General features: G+C 45.4%; 2 protein-coding genes and 1 long non-coding RNA gene across 5 annotated transcripts in view; 1 reads left to right on the forward strand and 2 right to left on the reverse strand.

The window, feature by feature from the left end:
* LOC146650430 (protein NLRC3-like) overlaps positions 1–959 on the forward strand; it is a 15,747-nt gene extending 14,788 nt beyond the window's left edge. Inside the window, exon 7 of the mRNA XM_085385510.1 lies at positions 1–959. This exon is cut by the window's left edge and continues 27 nt beyond it. Within this exon, the coding sequence (XP_085241636.1) occupies positions 1–506 (506 nt within the window). The 3' untranslated portion in view covers positions 507–959.
* Positions 1–17,073, reverse strand: part of LOC146650428 (uncharacterized) — a 387,448-nt gene that overhangs the window by 63,644 nt on the left and 306,731 nt on the right. The window lies entirely within an intron of this gene.
* LOC146650431 (uncharacterized) overlaps positions 8,816–17,073 on the reverse strand; it is a 30,305-nt gene continuing 22,047 nt past the window's right edge. Inside the window, exons 1-3 of one of the 3 annotated variants that reach the window (XM_085385149.1) lie at positions 14,497–15,332; positions 9,882–10,086; positions 8,816–9,766 (exon numbers count right to left, since the gene is read on the reverse strand). In XM_085385149.1, the coding sequence (XP_085241275.1) occupies positions 9,726–9,766; positions 9,882–10,086; positions 14,497–14,583 (333 nt within the window). In that variant the 5' untranslated portion in view covers positions 14,584–15,332 and the 3' untranslated portion in view covers positions 8,816–9,725. Of the gene's footprint in view, positions 9,767–9,881; positions 10,087–14,496; positions 15,333–17,073 lie in introns of those variants that run through there. The other 2 variants (XM_085385151.1, XM_085385150.1) reach the window with 2 other exon arrangements.

Below are 17,073 nucleotides of genomic sequence, written 5' to 3' on the forward strand. Positions count from 1 at the left end.
ACACAGTGAACACAAAGCTCCAACTGTCTGACAACAACAGGAAGGTGACACGTGTGGAGGAGGTTCAGTCATATCCTGATCATCCAGACAGATTTGATGTTTTTTATCAGCTGCTGTGTAGAAATGGTCTGACTGGTCGCTGTTACTGGGAGGTCGAGTGGAGAGGAGACGTTTTTATATCAGTGAGTTACAGAAGCATCAGAAGGAAAGGAGGCAGTGCTGACTGTGTGTTTGGAGGAAATGATCAGTCCTGGAGTCTGAGCTGCTCTGATGATGGTCCTCAGTCTGTCTGGCACAATAAGATACAAACATCCATCTCCTCCTCCTCCTCCTCCTCTGTCTCTAACAGAGCAGCAGTGTATGTGGACTGTCCTGCTGGCACTCTGTCCTTCTACAGAGTCTCCTCTGACACTCTGATCCACCTCCACACCTTCAACACCACATTCACTCAAACTCTTTATCCTGGGTTTATGGTCTGGTCTGGTGGCTCAGTGTCCCTGTGCTGAGTGGAGTGTAAAGAGTGTCTCCTGTTACAGAAACACTCTGACTGTTGAACAGATAGTTCAGTCTGTACATGTCTGTCTCTTTCACTCACAAACACGTTTTCAGATTCATGGATTCAATCAGTTGATGTTTGAAACTCTTCTAAATGATTCCATGTAAACTTCTTCAGTCACAAACAAACAGGAAGTGATGTCACATGTGTTCCTGTCCACACAGCAGAATGAGTCTATTGCTGACAGTGATGTACAAACAGAGTGAGCATTTCTGAGGCCCAAAATAAACTGAGTAGTTCACTGAATGAACAATGGACTGTGAGCTCAGTTCCTTCATCATTAGTATGGATTATATATGTATATGTATTATATTAGTATCATATATATCAGGTGCTGCTGCTTTCAGTCATTGTGCAAATGTGCTGTTTGTAAGCTTGTAAAGCTGCAGTCAGCTGAGACTGAAGAAGTCACCTGATCAAGATTCTATCCAAGATGGCGCCGCGTATTGATGCCCTGGTGCTTCAGTGCGTTACTTTTGTCTTGTTTTTGTGCATTTCTTCTGTGTCTGGGCACTCCTCTGGATATTCTTACACCAGAGAAGAGCTCCTTAACTGCAGGACTACAACGCCTGTGGATTTATTTCCAATATTTGTCGCATCTGCGGCAGATTTACTGCTGACTCTGATCAGGAAAGTGAGACGTCGAAAGAGAGGTAAGCGAGCCGGCGTACTCGTGCGTTTGAGGAGACGCGGACTGAGAACGGCCCTTCCTGGGATCTTCCTTTCTAATGTACGCTCACTCTGGAATAAGATAGACGAACTGGCCCTGATGAGAAGCATGAACAGAGACTTTGCCTCCTCCTGTGTCTTATGTTTTACGGAGACGTGGCTCAGTGAGGACATCCCGGACTGCGCGCTCAAGCTGGAGGGCTTTCATCTGCTGCGCGCGGACCGGCAGGCCGCTCTCTCCGGTAAAACCAAAGGTGGAGGTGTCTGCTTCTACATCAATAGTGGCTGGTGCACAGATGTAACAGTGATTGCTCAGCACTGTTCTCCCTCTCTGGAATACCTTTTTATTCACTGCAAACCGTTTTATTCTCCGTGGGAGTTTGCTTCATTCATCCTGGCCGCTGTTTACATCCCGCCAGACGCGGATGCGCAAGCAGCTCAGTGTGCACTCGCAGAGCAGATTCTCCACATGGAGCGGACATTCCCGGACTCTCTCATCATTGCTCTTGGGGACTTTAACAAAGCCAATCTGAGCCATGAGCTTCCGAAATACAAGCAGTATATTAAATGCCCGACCAGAGAGGAGAGGACATTGGACCACTGCTACAGCACGATCAGCGGGGCCTATCGCGCGGTGCCGCGCGCTTCACTCGGACTTTCTGACCACGTCATGATCCACCTAATCCCCGCGTACAGACAGAGGCTGAAGCTCTCCAAACCTGTCGTGAGGACCAAAAAACTGTGGAGCAACGAGGCTGTGGAGGAGCTTCGCACGTGTTTGGAGACCACAGACTGGGACACAATGAAGGCTGCTTCTAACAGCTTGGACGAGTTTACGGACACTGTCACCTCCTATATCCACTTCTGTGAGGACAGCATTGTGCCATCACGCACCAGGGTGAGTTATAACAATGACAAACCCTGGTTTACTCCTAAACTCAAAAAGCTGTGGCTGGAAAAGAGAAAGGCGTTCAGAAGCGGAGACAGGGACTGCTACAGAGAGGCCAAGTACAGGTTCACTAAAGAAGTGGACATTGCTAAACATCAGCACTCTGAGAAGATGCAGCAGCAGATCTCAGAGAATGACTCGGCCTCTGTGTGGAAAGGTTTTAGGAATATTACAAACTACAAGCCTAAAACCCCCCACTCCACTGACGACTTGCTCTTGGCCAACACCCTTAACGACTTCTACTGCCGTTTAGACGAGCCATCAGGCAGCCTTCACACCTCCAACGGCCCCAACAATAGAGGCACTTTGGACACTAATTCCCCCACCTCTCCCCCCTCCATAGAGCCATCACCACCTTCAAACTGTTCACCTACAACACCCCCCTCCTCACCCCACACAAAAGAGGATTTCACACCACCTCCTCCGACCACAACTCTTCATATTCATGAAGCAGATGTGAGGAAGCAGTTTAGGAGTCTGAATGCTCGGAAAGCTCCCGGCCCAGACGGTGTGTCTCCTGCCACCCTCAGACACTGTGCAAACGAGCTGGCCCCAGTGTTTTCTGGCATCTTCAACTCCTCACTGCAGGCATGTCATGTGCCTGCCTGCTTCAAGTCCTCTACCATAATCCCTGTCCCCAAGAAACCTAGGATCACTGGACTAAATGACTACAGACCCGTGGCTCTGACATCTGTGGTCATGAAGTCATTTGAGCGCCTAGTTCTCTCCCATCTCAAGACCCTCACGGCCCCCCTCCTGGACCCCCTGCAGTTTGCATATAGAGCCAACAGGTCCGTAGACGACGCCATCAACATGGCCCTACACTTCATCCTGCAGCATCTGGACTCCCCAGGAACCTACGCCAGGATCCTGTTTGTGGACTTCAGCTCTGCCTTCAACACCATCCTTCCAGACCATCTCCGAGACAAGCTTTCCCAGATGAATGTGCCTGATCCCATCTGCCGGTGGATCACTGACTTCCTGACGGACAGGAAGCAGCACGTGAGGCTGGGAAAGAATGTCTCGGACTCCCGGACCATCAGCACCGGCTCCCCTCAGGGCTGTGTTCTTTCTCCTCTGCTCTTCTCCCTGTACACCAACTGCTGCACCTCCACCCACCAGTCTGTCAAGCTAATCAAGTTCGCAGATGACACCACCGTCATTGGGCTCATCTCGGACGGGGACGAGTCTGCCTACAGGAGGGAGGTTGAACGTCTGGTGTCTTGGTGCAGCCACAACAACCTGGTGCTGAATGCCCAGAAGACAGTGGAGATTATTGTGGACTTCAGGAAGCACACAGCCCCACTCCCCCCCATCATCCTGACTGACACCCCCATCACCTCTGTGGACTCATTCCGCTTCCTGGGTACCACCATCACCCAGGACCTGAAGTGGGAGCCCACCATCACCTCCGTCATTAAGAAAGCCCAGCAGAGGATGTACTTCCTGAGGCAGCTGAAGAAATTCAACCTGCCAACACGGACGATGATGCAATTCTACACTGCAATCATCGAGTCCATCCTCACCTCCTCCATCACCGTGTGGTACGCTGGAGCCACTATCAGGGACAAACAGAGACTGCAGCGTGTTGTGCGCTCTGCTGAGAAGGTGATTGGCTGCAGACTCCCATCTCTGCAGGACCTGTACACCTCCAGGACACTGCGGCGTGCAGCCCGGATCTCAGCTGACCCTTCTCACCCTGGACACAGTCTGTTTGACCTGCTCCCCTCAGGCAGGAGGCTCCGGTCCATTCGCACCAGAACCTCTCGCCACAAGAACAGTTTCTTCCCCTCTGCTGTTGGACACATGAACAATAACCACATGACTGTCCCCGCCACTAACACATGACCCTACGCTGTGTCACTGCATCATTTCATGTTTGGCACTGATCACCACCTGCACTCATGTATATATCTTTCTACATAGCACTTTAATTCTTATTGTCTGCACTGAAGCACCGCAGCAATTTCCTAATGTTGTAAACCTCAACATCTGGCAATAAACCCATTCTGATTCTGATTCTGATTCTGATCAGTGAGCAAACGTTTCTGAAAACGTCCAGATGAACAGAATCAACCTTTTGGGATCAGCCAGCAATGCAACATCATTGTTGTTCAGCTTCAGAGGTTTGCAGGAATGAACTGATGACCAGAAACAGCTGCAAAGTCCAAGAAAATACCAGCTGGAGTTCAGCTGCATTTGAAGAAGTCAAAGAAAAGTAAGGATGGCAAAGGGCGACGTTTTCTTCCAAAGAGCTGCAAACATGGTCGACGCCTCATTAGAAGAATCATCTGGACATTTGTGAGGAACTCTAACCAAGAAAGCAACGTCACACAGATCCAACAGACAGTTTCCATGACTGCAAGTGTTGAGTGGAAAAATGCTACATTGCATTATTGCATCCTCTCACCACAGGAGGCGCTGTTGGCACCACTGATTGCTGATCAGCTGTTCTCTGATGATCTGATTGATACTGTGAATAACGGGACTCACTGAACTCTGTGACACAGTGAAGATTACAGAGTTTAACTTCACCCTTTAAGACTGACCACAGAACCAAGTCCGCCAGAGCTTTTGTTATATTTTTACATGCTGTGGAGCCATTTGTGGGAGCATTTCAAGTTGCTATACATCAATACAACTGTTATAGCCCTAATTTTAATAATATGTATGCATTAAGTCCATAGTAACTACATAAATTGCAAAAAAAACCTCTGCTCATCCATCTCTGTGTGTATCAGGATACATTTGGTTCATAATACACAGAAAAATCAGTTATTACCTGTAATAAATGTGAAAGATTCCTGCAGTGATAACCAGGCAGGACTGAAACACATCCAAGCTGTCACCACGGTAACAGCACCGTCCATCCACAGGTGAGGGGAGGAGCAAAAAGAGGGACTTTGACCATTTTATACTAAAAACACTCAACTAATGTTTCTAATATGAAACAAATAAGCCCACATTAATGTGAGCGTTTATTAAATAATAATAATGATGATTTCCTCCTGATCTCATTTCCACAGCAGAGAAAACTGTGGTGTATATTGAGGTGGAGGGTGTGGTCTGTGGCTCAGGTGTAGAGTGAGGGTGGGGTGCACCACAGCAGCATGCTGGGACTGCTGAGGGTGGAGGAGGGAGTGATGATGACATCAGAGCTGCAGCACAGAGACCAGTGAACACACAGTCTGTTCATCTTTGCATAGATACAATATACAGCACAATATTGAATGACAGACACGCTGTGGGAGCTTCCACAGATACACTGACGTCAGCATCCAGAGTCCTCCTGCTGCTCCCCCCTCAGAGCCCCGTGATCAGCACCAACACATTCAGTTAGATGACAGAGTCCAGCTGCAGCTAGAATCAGCTCCCCTCTGTGAACAACAGCACAGCGTCAGTGTTTCACACTCAGTGAAAGGAGGAAACAGCAGAAGAACACCATGTGTGCTACGTTTCCCAGGACACACTACAAACTGCACAAATACAGAGCAGCACGTGGAAGGACCTGGAGCTGCATTTACAGAGCTGCAGACAGCGTGATGTCCTGTATGGACAGGTGGAAGGAACCAAGTCCTCAGCTGGAACACTCGTGTTTGTCCACAGACAGGAAACACAGCAGGAAACTTCCTCACAGAAGTGCAGCTCATGGATAACACACTTCCTGTCAGTCAGAATGAGGCTGCAGCCAAACACAGAAAGGTGTTTTTGTCCAGATGAGCCCAGAGAAGAAACACGAGTGTTCACAGACATCAGAAGCTCAGAGAGGTGAAACATGAGGTTGGAGTCCTCGTCAGCATCCAGAAGAGCTGCTGTGAAACCCTGAGTACTCATGACAGACTCTGATGGCACAAACACATCATGATTCAAACAGAAAGACAAACATGGAGCTCCTGATCCTCCTGCATGAGAACAAGCTGACATGAGCGCTGTGTCTGAGAGTGTCTCCCTGTCACAGTGACAATAACACAGCTGCTGCTCACAGTCATTAAACTGACCTGAGGTCAGCTGTGCTCCTTACATATGAACCATGTGACCTCACATCAGTGCTGTGGATGACTGTAGTCATAGAAGAGTAGAGCTGTAGCAGGTGGTGTGAGGAGGAGGTGGTGTATTCTAGTTAACGCAGTACTGAAACACTCCAGCAGAGGGCGCTGTTAAGTCCTTATTGTAACACAGTTACTGTGTGCAGTTAGACTTCATACATAATCTGCACTTATTTCCATCAGACATGCTGTCAGTAAATGATTGGTTTCTATTGATTCTACTTCCTGTTGACTCGTTTGATGACAGTGAAACAATCACAGCTGATTGTGTGATGATGTAAACTGTCACTGTTACATTCAGTGTGTGTGACATAATGTTAGTGCAGGCTGATAACAGCCTGGTTCTGTTAGAAACACATGAACGTGTCCATAGATCAGTGTGTGTTTAACATGAGAGCTTCAGCCCTGCTGATGTGTTAAATAAAGACATGCAGGAAAACTGATGAGACTCTGAAATAACTCTTTATATTTATAATGTAACTCTGCATCAAAAGAACAACAAAGGATCCCAGACAGGTTTCTGTGAACAAAGACCATTCTGATGTTTCTGTGTTTCTAACACTTTGACATTATTAGTAAACAGACTGCAGTGAGCAGCATTTATAAAGAGCTTCTATATAAAGATATGACAGCTGTTTGACAAGTTTATCACTCTGTGTTTGGACCTGATCAGTCCAGCTGTTTACTTGAAACATGTTCATTTACCTGTTCTGTTATATTCATGTTCTTGTCTCTGTTGAAAACACATTTTAATGTCCCTCAGATTTTTCTCCCAGATGAATAAATATAAAAATGACACAAACTGACTGCAGCTGCTTTTTGTCCTTTCTGTCAAAAACCTTCATGTGACTCATGAGAGACACGTTTCAGCTGTTTGTGACAGATCAGAGGCCAACAAGTCATTTATAACACTTTCCATCATTGTTTAAAGTTCTCAGTGTTTCTGTGTTGCTGCGTATAGGATCTCCCAGCATCATCACTGTGCTGTCCAATCATTGTGTGCGAGGTTACCCTTATAGTGCGATGTGTGTTTGCACAAAGAGAAGCATGTGTGTCAAATATAAATAAGCACAGAACAGAAACAGCTGCTCGTTTCTTCTGTTTAGAGTCAAGTTAGTGTTTTGTGTCTTTGTTTGAGGCCTGATGTCGAGCAGAGGTGTGTGTAACTGCACTGCTCTGTTATATGTGTGAAGTGTGTGCTTCTCTTCAGCATCATCTTTGTCACTGCTGATTCCTTTGTGTCATCATGTGTTGAGAAGAGAGAACAGTTATAACGGAGGAGCAAAAGGAAGCCCTGAAATCTGCATCAACAAGGAAGTGTTGGCTCACCAGTGATCCCAGCAGAGCCACTGGTTTGGCTCCAGTTGTTCTAGATTCAATGATGTTGTTGCTACAGACACATGTCAGCATCTTTATTGTAGTAAAGTCTTGTAATGTGAAGATAGAAACAAGGCAGCAAACAGCTCCATGATCTGATCTTAATGATGTTGTTTTTATTCCTGTCTGTCAGTTGGAAACTATCAAAGGTCTAAAAACAGCCTCGACCCTCCCACAGAGCAAACTTTACACACGTCATCTTTCAGCTACAATCTTTGTTGCAGGGATCTTCTGCCAAACAAGGCTGAGAGAAGATTTCTTACAGCTGTCATGTTGATGCTGTTTCAGTCTTTGGGCAAACACACTCATATATTAGGGCTGATATCAGGGCTGCACAAGTTCTTTGTGTTTGTGATCATGAATAATAGAAGTGTGGAAGGCAAACATGTTATTGTTGGATGAAACTTCATGAATCCTTTGTAGATTTGAGCTGTTGGAGCCTTTCTTTTCTCTTCAGGTGTACAGATGCTGAGGAGGCAGGTGAAGCAGGTGGAGCTGTTGTGATGCTGGCAGAGGGTGTGTCTTAGTAACTCTGTGAGGCAGAACTGGATCCAACATTGTGGATGTGTTGATGTTGGAGCCATTAAGAGTCTCTGGCCACACTGTAGGATTTCCCTTTGATCCACTGTGGGGGCATTTTGGAGTCTGTCAGTGAAACTCTTCATGTTTGTGTTTGACTCCAGTTTATAGAAACAGAGAAATGTGTCATGCTTTTGTTCGGCCTCCACAAATACACACATTTGTTCATTGGTTGGACTTTTTGGAAGGAGACACATTGAAAACCATGTTAATAAGATCTTGTTGTTTCCTGTGGATCCGACACAGAGAGTGGACTTCAGACAGAAAGCGTGGAAGAGATTTTAGAGGCCGTGTGTGGCAACAGGAAGTTTCTGTGTGTTTGCTGATCTTACATGTGGAAAACAACACGTGATGTTTGTGAAGTTCTACAATGATCATTGTTCTCACAGCATTTTGAGTGGGAACAGTTCAAACTGGGAGTAGTGGGAGTTATTTACTGATTGAAACAAGCTGAATGTTTCTGTGACGATGAAGATCAGCAGCTCAGCTGATCAATGAACTGACATCTATCAGTCGTTTCATGAGATGAAGTCATCAGCAGACATTTGTTCTGACTGTGTGATGAATGTCAGAACGTCAGGGCTCTGCTTTAGTCACTGCTTGATGATCATTGGCTCATTGTTGAATCCAGGGCCCAGTCTGACCTCTGACCTTTGCTGCAGGTCTTCTGTGTTATCTCCACTTTCATGTCTGATCTTCTGCTGTATCGTCCAAAATAAACATCTGGATCATTTCCAACACTTCAGCAGATCTTTAGTTTGGGCAGTGCAGCACAGAATAACACATATTGTACTATACTGCCCACTTCCTGATCTTATTGGATCTGTGTGTGAGGTTGGTGAAGGAAACACATGTTTACTGAGTGAGTCGCTGCCATTAGGAACTAGTTTTTATATCACAGCCTGGAAATCACACAGGACCATTTCTGCAAGTGAAAAGTCGTCATTGGAGGAAAATCATTGTGTAGTTTGTGCGACTGAAGACTTGTCCCAACTACATGTGCTGCTGACCTTTGACCTTTCCTTTAGGTGCACAGAGGAGTCTGTGGGAACATCCAGAACTGAGGCATCTTGTGTACAAACGTGTTCAGACCAGATGTCAAATGATGTCAGATGTCATCCGTGAATGGATGCAACTGTGGATCGTTCCAATAAAATGAGGCAGTTTTGTAAGTACAAGCCCACTACAACCCATCATCAACATTTTAAATTACATTATACATCTTCACTGATATAAAGCACCACTATTTTAACCTGATTCACTTTTTCCACCCTAACAGTTCATTCCTCAAATCAAACAAGATATTTGACCCTAAAAAAATGCATCAACAAATAATTTTGTAATAAAATATTTATTCTTCAACTTTTACAAGTGAAATCAAACAAGTGTGTTTAAGAGTGAAACCAGAGTGGAAGCTGCTCATATAGAGTCCAACCCAGGCTAAAGTAAGCTGAGTAGAGCAGCACCATCAAAGTGTCGGCTCTCTGAACACGGTGCAAGATCGCCATCTGCAGGACAAAACTAGTTTTTCTCGCCCTCCTCGTCAACATCAAGATGATGTCATCGTACAGCAACTGATTCCCTGTCCGTCTGGAACAAAGCATTTACATTAAAAAAGACATTTACAGAAAATACAAACACCAACAACACATCTCATCATCACATGATATTTTATTATTTATTATATTATATATTTTTATTGTACCATCAACATCAACAAACACCAGCATATTTTCTTTGAGATTGAGTAGAGTGGACCTTTCCCTTGGTTCACTTCCTGCTCGCAGCATCAGCTGACCTCTGACTTCCTGGTTAAGGTCTCTCAGCGTTGACTGGAATATCAAATCGGACTCACACCATGTTCTTGTAATGTGGTCATGTCTGTCAGCTGTTTGAAGAGCATCTCTGGCCTAAACACAATAGGAAGAACAACAACACGGCAAAAAAACAACAACACATTTCCATATTAGATGAAGGGCGCCGTAACTGGAAATGGTAACATTCATCTGATGCTGCTTTGGATTTATCTTCTGTTTTAGACCAACTTTGATCACTTCGAGCCATCTTAAGTCCGTTTGTTCTTCTCACTAACGTCTCGTATGATTTCAGATCCCTGCTGTTCCCCAGCTGCCCTGTAGGTGGCCTCAGTGTGTCTCACACCATTTACAGATGATTACAGGTCGTTTACAGTTCAAACAGGTCCAACATAAGAAATATGTAGAAAATATCCTGCTATAACAGTTTGGGTCAAAGTGCAGATGTTCCAGATGTTCTGAGTCTGTCTGTGTTTCATGTTAACATGTAGATGTTGGACCAAAGTGAAGCTTTTTGATGTGACAGCAGGAATGTGAAGTGTAACTCTGAGCTGTAGGAAATGAAACTAAACGGACTTTTTCTCCTTTATTTATAGGAAAGTGTAGGAGAGCAACAGATGAACAAGCGTTACTGTAACAGGAAACATCAGAGGACCTTTATGTTCATCATCATCACTGTTTCCTTGTTCTGTCACAAACACACACTTCCTGCTCTCTCTCTGATGGATCTGATTGGCTGTTTCATTCACAGGAGGTCAGGGCGTCACACAAACAGCTTTAACTGCACAACGACACACTTTAAATCATCTGCAGACAAACCTGTGTGTTTGATTTATGAAGAAATAATAAAGACGTGTGTACAGCTGTCCATGAAGCAGCTTCTCACACAAACTCTGACACTTCAGCCACTTTAATTCCTGCAAAGCTGCGTAATAAAGAGCTGTGACTGCTATGAGCTGCTGATGATGACTGCATGAAGCTCTCAGCTGAAGCTTCTTTCATTTATTTTAATGTTAATGTCGCCTTTTTAAGTCTGTGTGAGGATTTTAATGACACACATTAAAGGAGCTTCTTTGATTAGAACCAAATTCATGTTGATTTTCAGCCTGAAATGATAAAAACTTTAATAATTCTGTTTATAATCATCAACCTGGAGACTAATGAAAAGTATAATAGTGAAAAAAAGCCTTTATTATTTGAGTAATGCCTGAATCTGCTCAGAGACGGAGACAACACAGAGGTGTTGATGACAGTTTGACATTAACTGAATTAAAAACAAAGTGCTCTTATTGTGAAAATCTGCCTCCTACTTCTTTAAATCATTTTTATGTATTTTTTAACCTCACAGTGAAACATTGAGGCATTAATCTGACACAGTTTGATCAGCAGCTGTGTTTTCACTGACGTTTCACTTTGATTTGTTCAGACTGAGCAGAGAGGATCGGTTCTCTGTGTGCGCACTGCTGAGAAACACAAGCTCATTTCTGCTGTTTCATGAAAAGTGTTATGGAGGAACAAGAAGTTCAGCCTCTAAACTCTCAGCGTGAGGACTGAGTGAAGAGTTTCAGAGCAGAGAGTTTTGGCTCACAGCTTTTAGCGTCTACACAAAGAGACGATTACGCACTTGATCTGAGAACATCTCCACCTCCTACAAACAAACTCTCCTACGAGCAGCTGTCACAACCACAACAGGCAGAAGACTGGATTTCTTCAGGTCAGATTTCATGCAGGTTGCATAAATTGTGTGTCACAGACTTTGTAGTTCACATTTGTGTGACTCGTTTAAATCTTCTCCTCCTGAAAGTGAAACTCTTACAAACACATCAGGCCACAACCTGCTGCAGGTTAATGATTGATCTGAAGGCAGCTGACCTTTGAGCAGGAACTTGTGAGTCTTTTATTGTGTTTAGCACTGCCAAGTGCTGGCCTCTGCTTCCACCATCACATTTACACTGGTAGGTTCAGCACTGCTGCCTGCTTCAGACTGAATCCAGCAGCACAAAGACACAAGTTAATAAAATCAGCATCTATTCCTTTATCACTGCTTTGTTACAGAGGAGAACAACGCTCCAGTAACGCGTAATCCCATTATTTTTTTGAAGTAACGAGTAAAGTAAGGGATTACTATTGCAAAAACAGTAATTAGATTACCGTTACTTTCCCGTAGGAACGCTGCGTTACTGCGTTACTAAAACCGTGATTTTTTTGCGAGAATGTCTCACGACAGTGACGTAAGCGAGTGCGCCGTTAGTGACAACAGCTGTGTGCAGATCAACAATGGATCACATATCGAGTGCAGAGAGAGTATGAGCGTGCAGCGTTTAAAGCGTGGAAGTACTGACCTTACTTTGACTTTGATTCCATAAAAAGGGACAAAAACATTAGTGTCCGCTGTGCGTGGGAAGAAAACTTCTTTTTACAGCGAAAAAAACCCCTAAACTTCCAACAAGCACCGAGTAGCTACGACGTAATGGGAAACTCACAGAGAAACTCGCGGATTCTTCCACTGACCGCGGCACACCTGCACCAGGGTAAACCTCCGCCTACCCCACTCCTGCTTTACAGGTGAAAATAGAGCAACAGGACCGCTGAGTCTTTGACTTTATTTATTTTCTGCTGTGTTTTACTTGCATCTATTTGAAAGACTGAGTGTAAACACACAAAAAATTTTATTTTATGTGCTGGAATGTGCAGAAAATAGGTTTAAATGTTAAACTAATTTCTTCCAGTCAGAGAATGTTGCATATAATTAAATGTTTGCTTGATGCATAAAGTTAAAAGATTAAAACTAATAAAACAAGTTTTAAAAAGAGACTTTTCCATTTGATTACATTTTGTATGATGGATTATGTAGAAAGTAGAATTGGGCTGAAAGATCTATCGCTTTATCACCTACTCAGGTTGGAAATCGTGTTTTTAAAAAGTAACTAAGTAACTAATTACTTTTGAAAATAAGTAATCAGTAAAGTAACGGGATTACTTTTTTTGGGAAGTAATTAGTTACTGATTACTGTTTTCAAGTAACTTGCCCAACACTGGACAGAGTGTTGGCTTCATCACCGACACACGTCACCACATCAGGAAACAGCTGGTTCAGTGAGTATTTAAGGTTCACTGCAGACAAACTGGAGAAAAACGAATCACATGAAACATTTGTTACTGGTTTCTGACCTCGTCGTAGAGACTCACATACCTGTGTTCTGCTATCAGTGTGATCACATGTGCTGGTACAGTTTGCCAGGTTGACCCATGTAACCTCCACTATCCTGTAGACGTGGAATATGTTTCACATATGGATCGCTTCATTACTCGACTATGACTGTGTGCTTCACAGGTGCTTACTGAAGTGCTGCTTTACACAAAACCAGACAGTAAAAATAAGAACTGCAGGTCCAGACCACAGGTTTATGTGTTGATAATGATGATGTGCAGTCACTCATTGTCACAGGATACTTCCTGCAATGATGCTACAGGTCATGCAGTTCTGCAGAAGTGGAGGAAACAGATGCTTTTCCTAACAGAGACACTTTAATGACTTAAAGAATCTAACTGACACACAAACCTCAGTTTGTCTGACATTCATGAGAGTAAATGCTCCTGAATGTTCTGTTAGTTCACTGGATGATTGCTCCTGTTTACCTGACTTCAAATGTAAAGATCCCTGAGACAAACTCTCACGAGTTCAGCGGCGACGCGATCGCACAACCAGCCGCGACGTTAAAGGCCGACGCGCTCACTACCTTTGGTTACAGCTCTCAGCTCACACGACATACACAAAAATAATGACAACACGAGTCCTCTGTAGGACGTCACTGTGGTTTACTGACAATGTTCTCAACAACAGACGCACAACCCTGGTTTGGTCTGGTTATTTGTGTTGTACGGCTTCGTTGGTCTGACGAGCTTTTAGGGATGTCAGCAGAAGGATTTCACGTGCTGAGGTCATATTTATGAATCAACCTGAACAGCTAATACTTTACCTCTTTATTTTATAACACATATGAACACGTTATAGTAGATTTGTGCAATGTGTGTTTCACGTCTTTATGGGCGTATAGATCTGTAAACACGCTGATGGGTGTGTGTCTGTTTATTGTAGCGGTGCAGAAATGTTAAAAATGATGATAATAACAACACTTCTCACATCAGGCTACAACACAAACCTCCTGATAGCTGCAAACAGCAAAACCCCCAACGACAGGCGCACAAAGAGCGAGCAGGGACCCACCCTGACAGCATGTGAGCCTCCTACTACGACTCACTGTGGAGCAACACAACACCAGGAGACGGAGGATATGAGAGAGGATACAGCTGCTGTGGGGGAGCAGCCGCACACTCCACAGGAGACGACGGGGTGAGAGATGGTTCGGTGCTCCTAACATCATGTGGACGCTCGTCTGCACATAAACAAACCTCACCTAACCCCACCTCCTTTCTCTTTTTGCAGGGTGGGGTGCTCCATCCTTACACACTTTGCACCACGTGGCTCTCCATGTATTCGTTTACCTTCTTGGGTCTCTTCCTCCTCTGTCCCAGCCCGTTGAGGCGATCGCTGGGGTCCAGCCTGTAGTGGGAGTGGCTGTCCTCGCTCATCCTGTCCCCGTCCACTCCGGGTTATTCCTTTCTTCTTTCTGTCCTCTGAATCGAGCTGACCTCTCTCCTCTCTGGTCCTCGCTCTCTGAGCCGGCGGAGCATGAGAGAGAGGAGTGGTTGGGGAGAGGGAGGGGAGACGAGCGAGGGAGGGAGGGAGCACAATGGTGTTGCCATGGCAGCAGCTGCCACCAGTGTTTATCTGGAAACGTCGCTGGCAAACCAGAATAGTTGCCACACGTTGCCACACTCGCACACTCGGCAGCCATACGTTTGTGTGCGACCTGCCCGTGGCTTCCTCGTTACAGACACACCGAGAGGAAACGCTCAGACACAAGGCCGAACATGAACGAACACTCGTGTGTGGGAGGAACAGGGCACAGACTCCACGCCGTCGTTAAAGATGGCGTGTGTGCTAAACGGAGCTGTGCGCTGATTGATTAGTCAAGTGAAAAAAACAAAGGAAGCTGTCTGGATGGAGTTTGCTGCTCCCACTAATCAAAGAGATGCATCACAGCTGGAGCTGATTGATGCACGAGCCACCGTTTGCACAATCCCACCGACTCCACGCTTGTGTTTCCTTTCTGCACCATGTTGTTAACACTGACCCCACACTGTGTTCATGAGCTAAAGAAATCACGATGATTGATTGATTTCACGGACTCGTCTGCACAAAGCATTTTGTAGGTTACAGCATGAAACGACTGTAATCTCCACATTTACACTCACAGTTTCTGTTTTACTCTCAAACTGATCAATAACAGCTTTCCTGTGTAACAAACACACAAAATAAATGATATTGTGAGTTCAGCAGTGGGTCTGTGACCGGTGTGTAAGAGGACGATAGATGAGTGGGTGTTTGTAGAAACAACCTTTGTGATTTAAATGTGAGACAGCAAAGCGTCAGACAGAAGCCTGAGCTGAATATTTCCTGTGATATGAAGTCACCGTGTTTGGGTCGGTCAGTCGACTACTACTCAGTGAGTGTCCCACACACACACAGACCCACACAGACCCACACAGATCTTAATGATGGCCTCAGGCTTTGAGCTCCCACTAACAGCAGGTCCCAGCAGCATCCCATTAATAGTGATGAAAAATGCAGCTACAGCTGCTTTTCCACTACTGGAAGTTAATCAGGTCAAAGCTGGAGCTTCACCCTGTTCAGACTGAACCATGTGAGCCGGCCTCGCTCCACAGAGGACGCCTCCAGGACAAACGTGGGCTCCATCGAGGCCCACAGCTGCTGGGACATCGTGGACGTGTTCTTCAGCTTGTTTTTCAAACAATCTCAGCAAACGTGCCAAAATCATGTTCAGGGAGACTCTGTGGCACACAATCCAAAAACAAAGAAGGCTAAAGGACATGCTCTGTCCTCTGTGTGACCCACAGTCGTGGCTCAAATGTGGGACTGTGGCCTGGTGTGACCTGAACACTGTGGGAACCTGAGGGGCAAATCTGAGGATTTCATTTGGCTTTTTCATTAGAGATAAGATGGATTATGTGAATGAAAAGGCAACACACACACACACGTAGGGTAGCTGTAGCCCGACTGGCTCATCTGCTAATCAGAGGGTTGCTGGTTCGATACCTGGGATCCAAAGTGCAAACTCTTGGGGAACGAGTCTACTTTGTGTGCATCTGAGGTTGAAGCGGAGCTGGTTTCAATAAACTGCTAGTTTCCCTTTCATACTCCTGAAGGACGTTCCTCACAAAGAGCGAGGCAGCAAGTCTGTGCAGGTCCTCAGTCATGCAGGTCAGCGTCGTCTGAAGAGCTTCTCAGAGTTTCATCTCTCACCCAGTTCCAAGCCCAGTTTGTGTCCCAGATACATGCCGCTGATGGCCAGGAAGTGACATCACTGGATCAGTTATGAGAGCGAACCCTTCAAGACTCAAACCTGCCTGGCAACGAGGGAAACGGCTACACAGGAAGTCCAGTGACGGGGTGCAGATGTTCCATCACCGGGATGTCATCGCTTGTTGTGTTTGCGTCACGGGACTTCCAGGTTGTGTTGCTGTAACAGCCCCACCCACACTGAGGTGGTGCTCAACTGTAACTGAGAGACAGAGTCAAGTAGAGTCGAGTAGAGTCAAGTTGAGCTGAGGCAGTTATGTTCTACTGGAAAAGAGGCGACTGTGGCTCAGGACGTCAGTCGGTAGTTCGATCCCCGGCTGCTCCAGTCTGCGTGCCAAAGTCACCTTGGGCGGGATACTGGCCCCCGTTGCTGCCAGTGCTTTTATTAGATGCTCTGGAACTGGTTTAGTGCTTAGGGAGGGTAGAAGAGTGCTGTATAAGAACCAGTGCATTTACCATTTACCATTACTCTGGTTGCCAGTTTGCTACGGTCACCAGCGGTTTGTACAGAGGACACAGACCTGTATGTGAACAGATAGGGAGAGTGTTTAACTCCAGAGGAAAAGTTGGTTTAAGGTGCTGCATGTTCCACATGTGCACTGCACATCTGCAGCTAGTAGCTGAGGAGTGGTGTCCAC

The sequence above is a fragment of the Rhamphochromis longiceps genome, linkage group LG16 (assembly GCF_057381845.1).
Source record: "Rhamphochromis longiceps isolate RC_006_pf linkage group LG16, R_longiceps_female_GT1.1, whole genome shotgun sequence".
In the NCBI taxonomy this organism is placed as follows: domain Eukaryota; kingdom Metazoa; phylum Chordata; class Actinopteri; order Cichliformes; family Cichlidae; genus Rhamphochromis; species Rhamphochromis longiceps.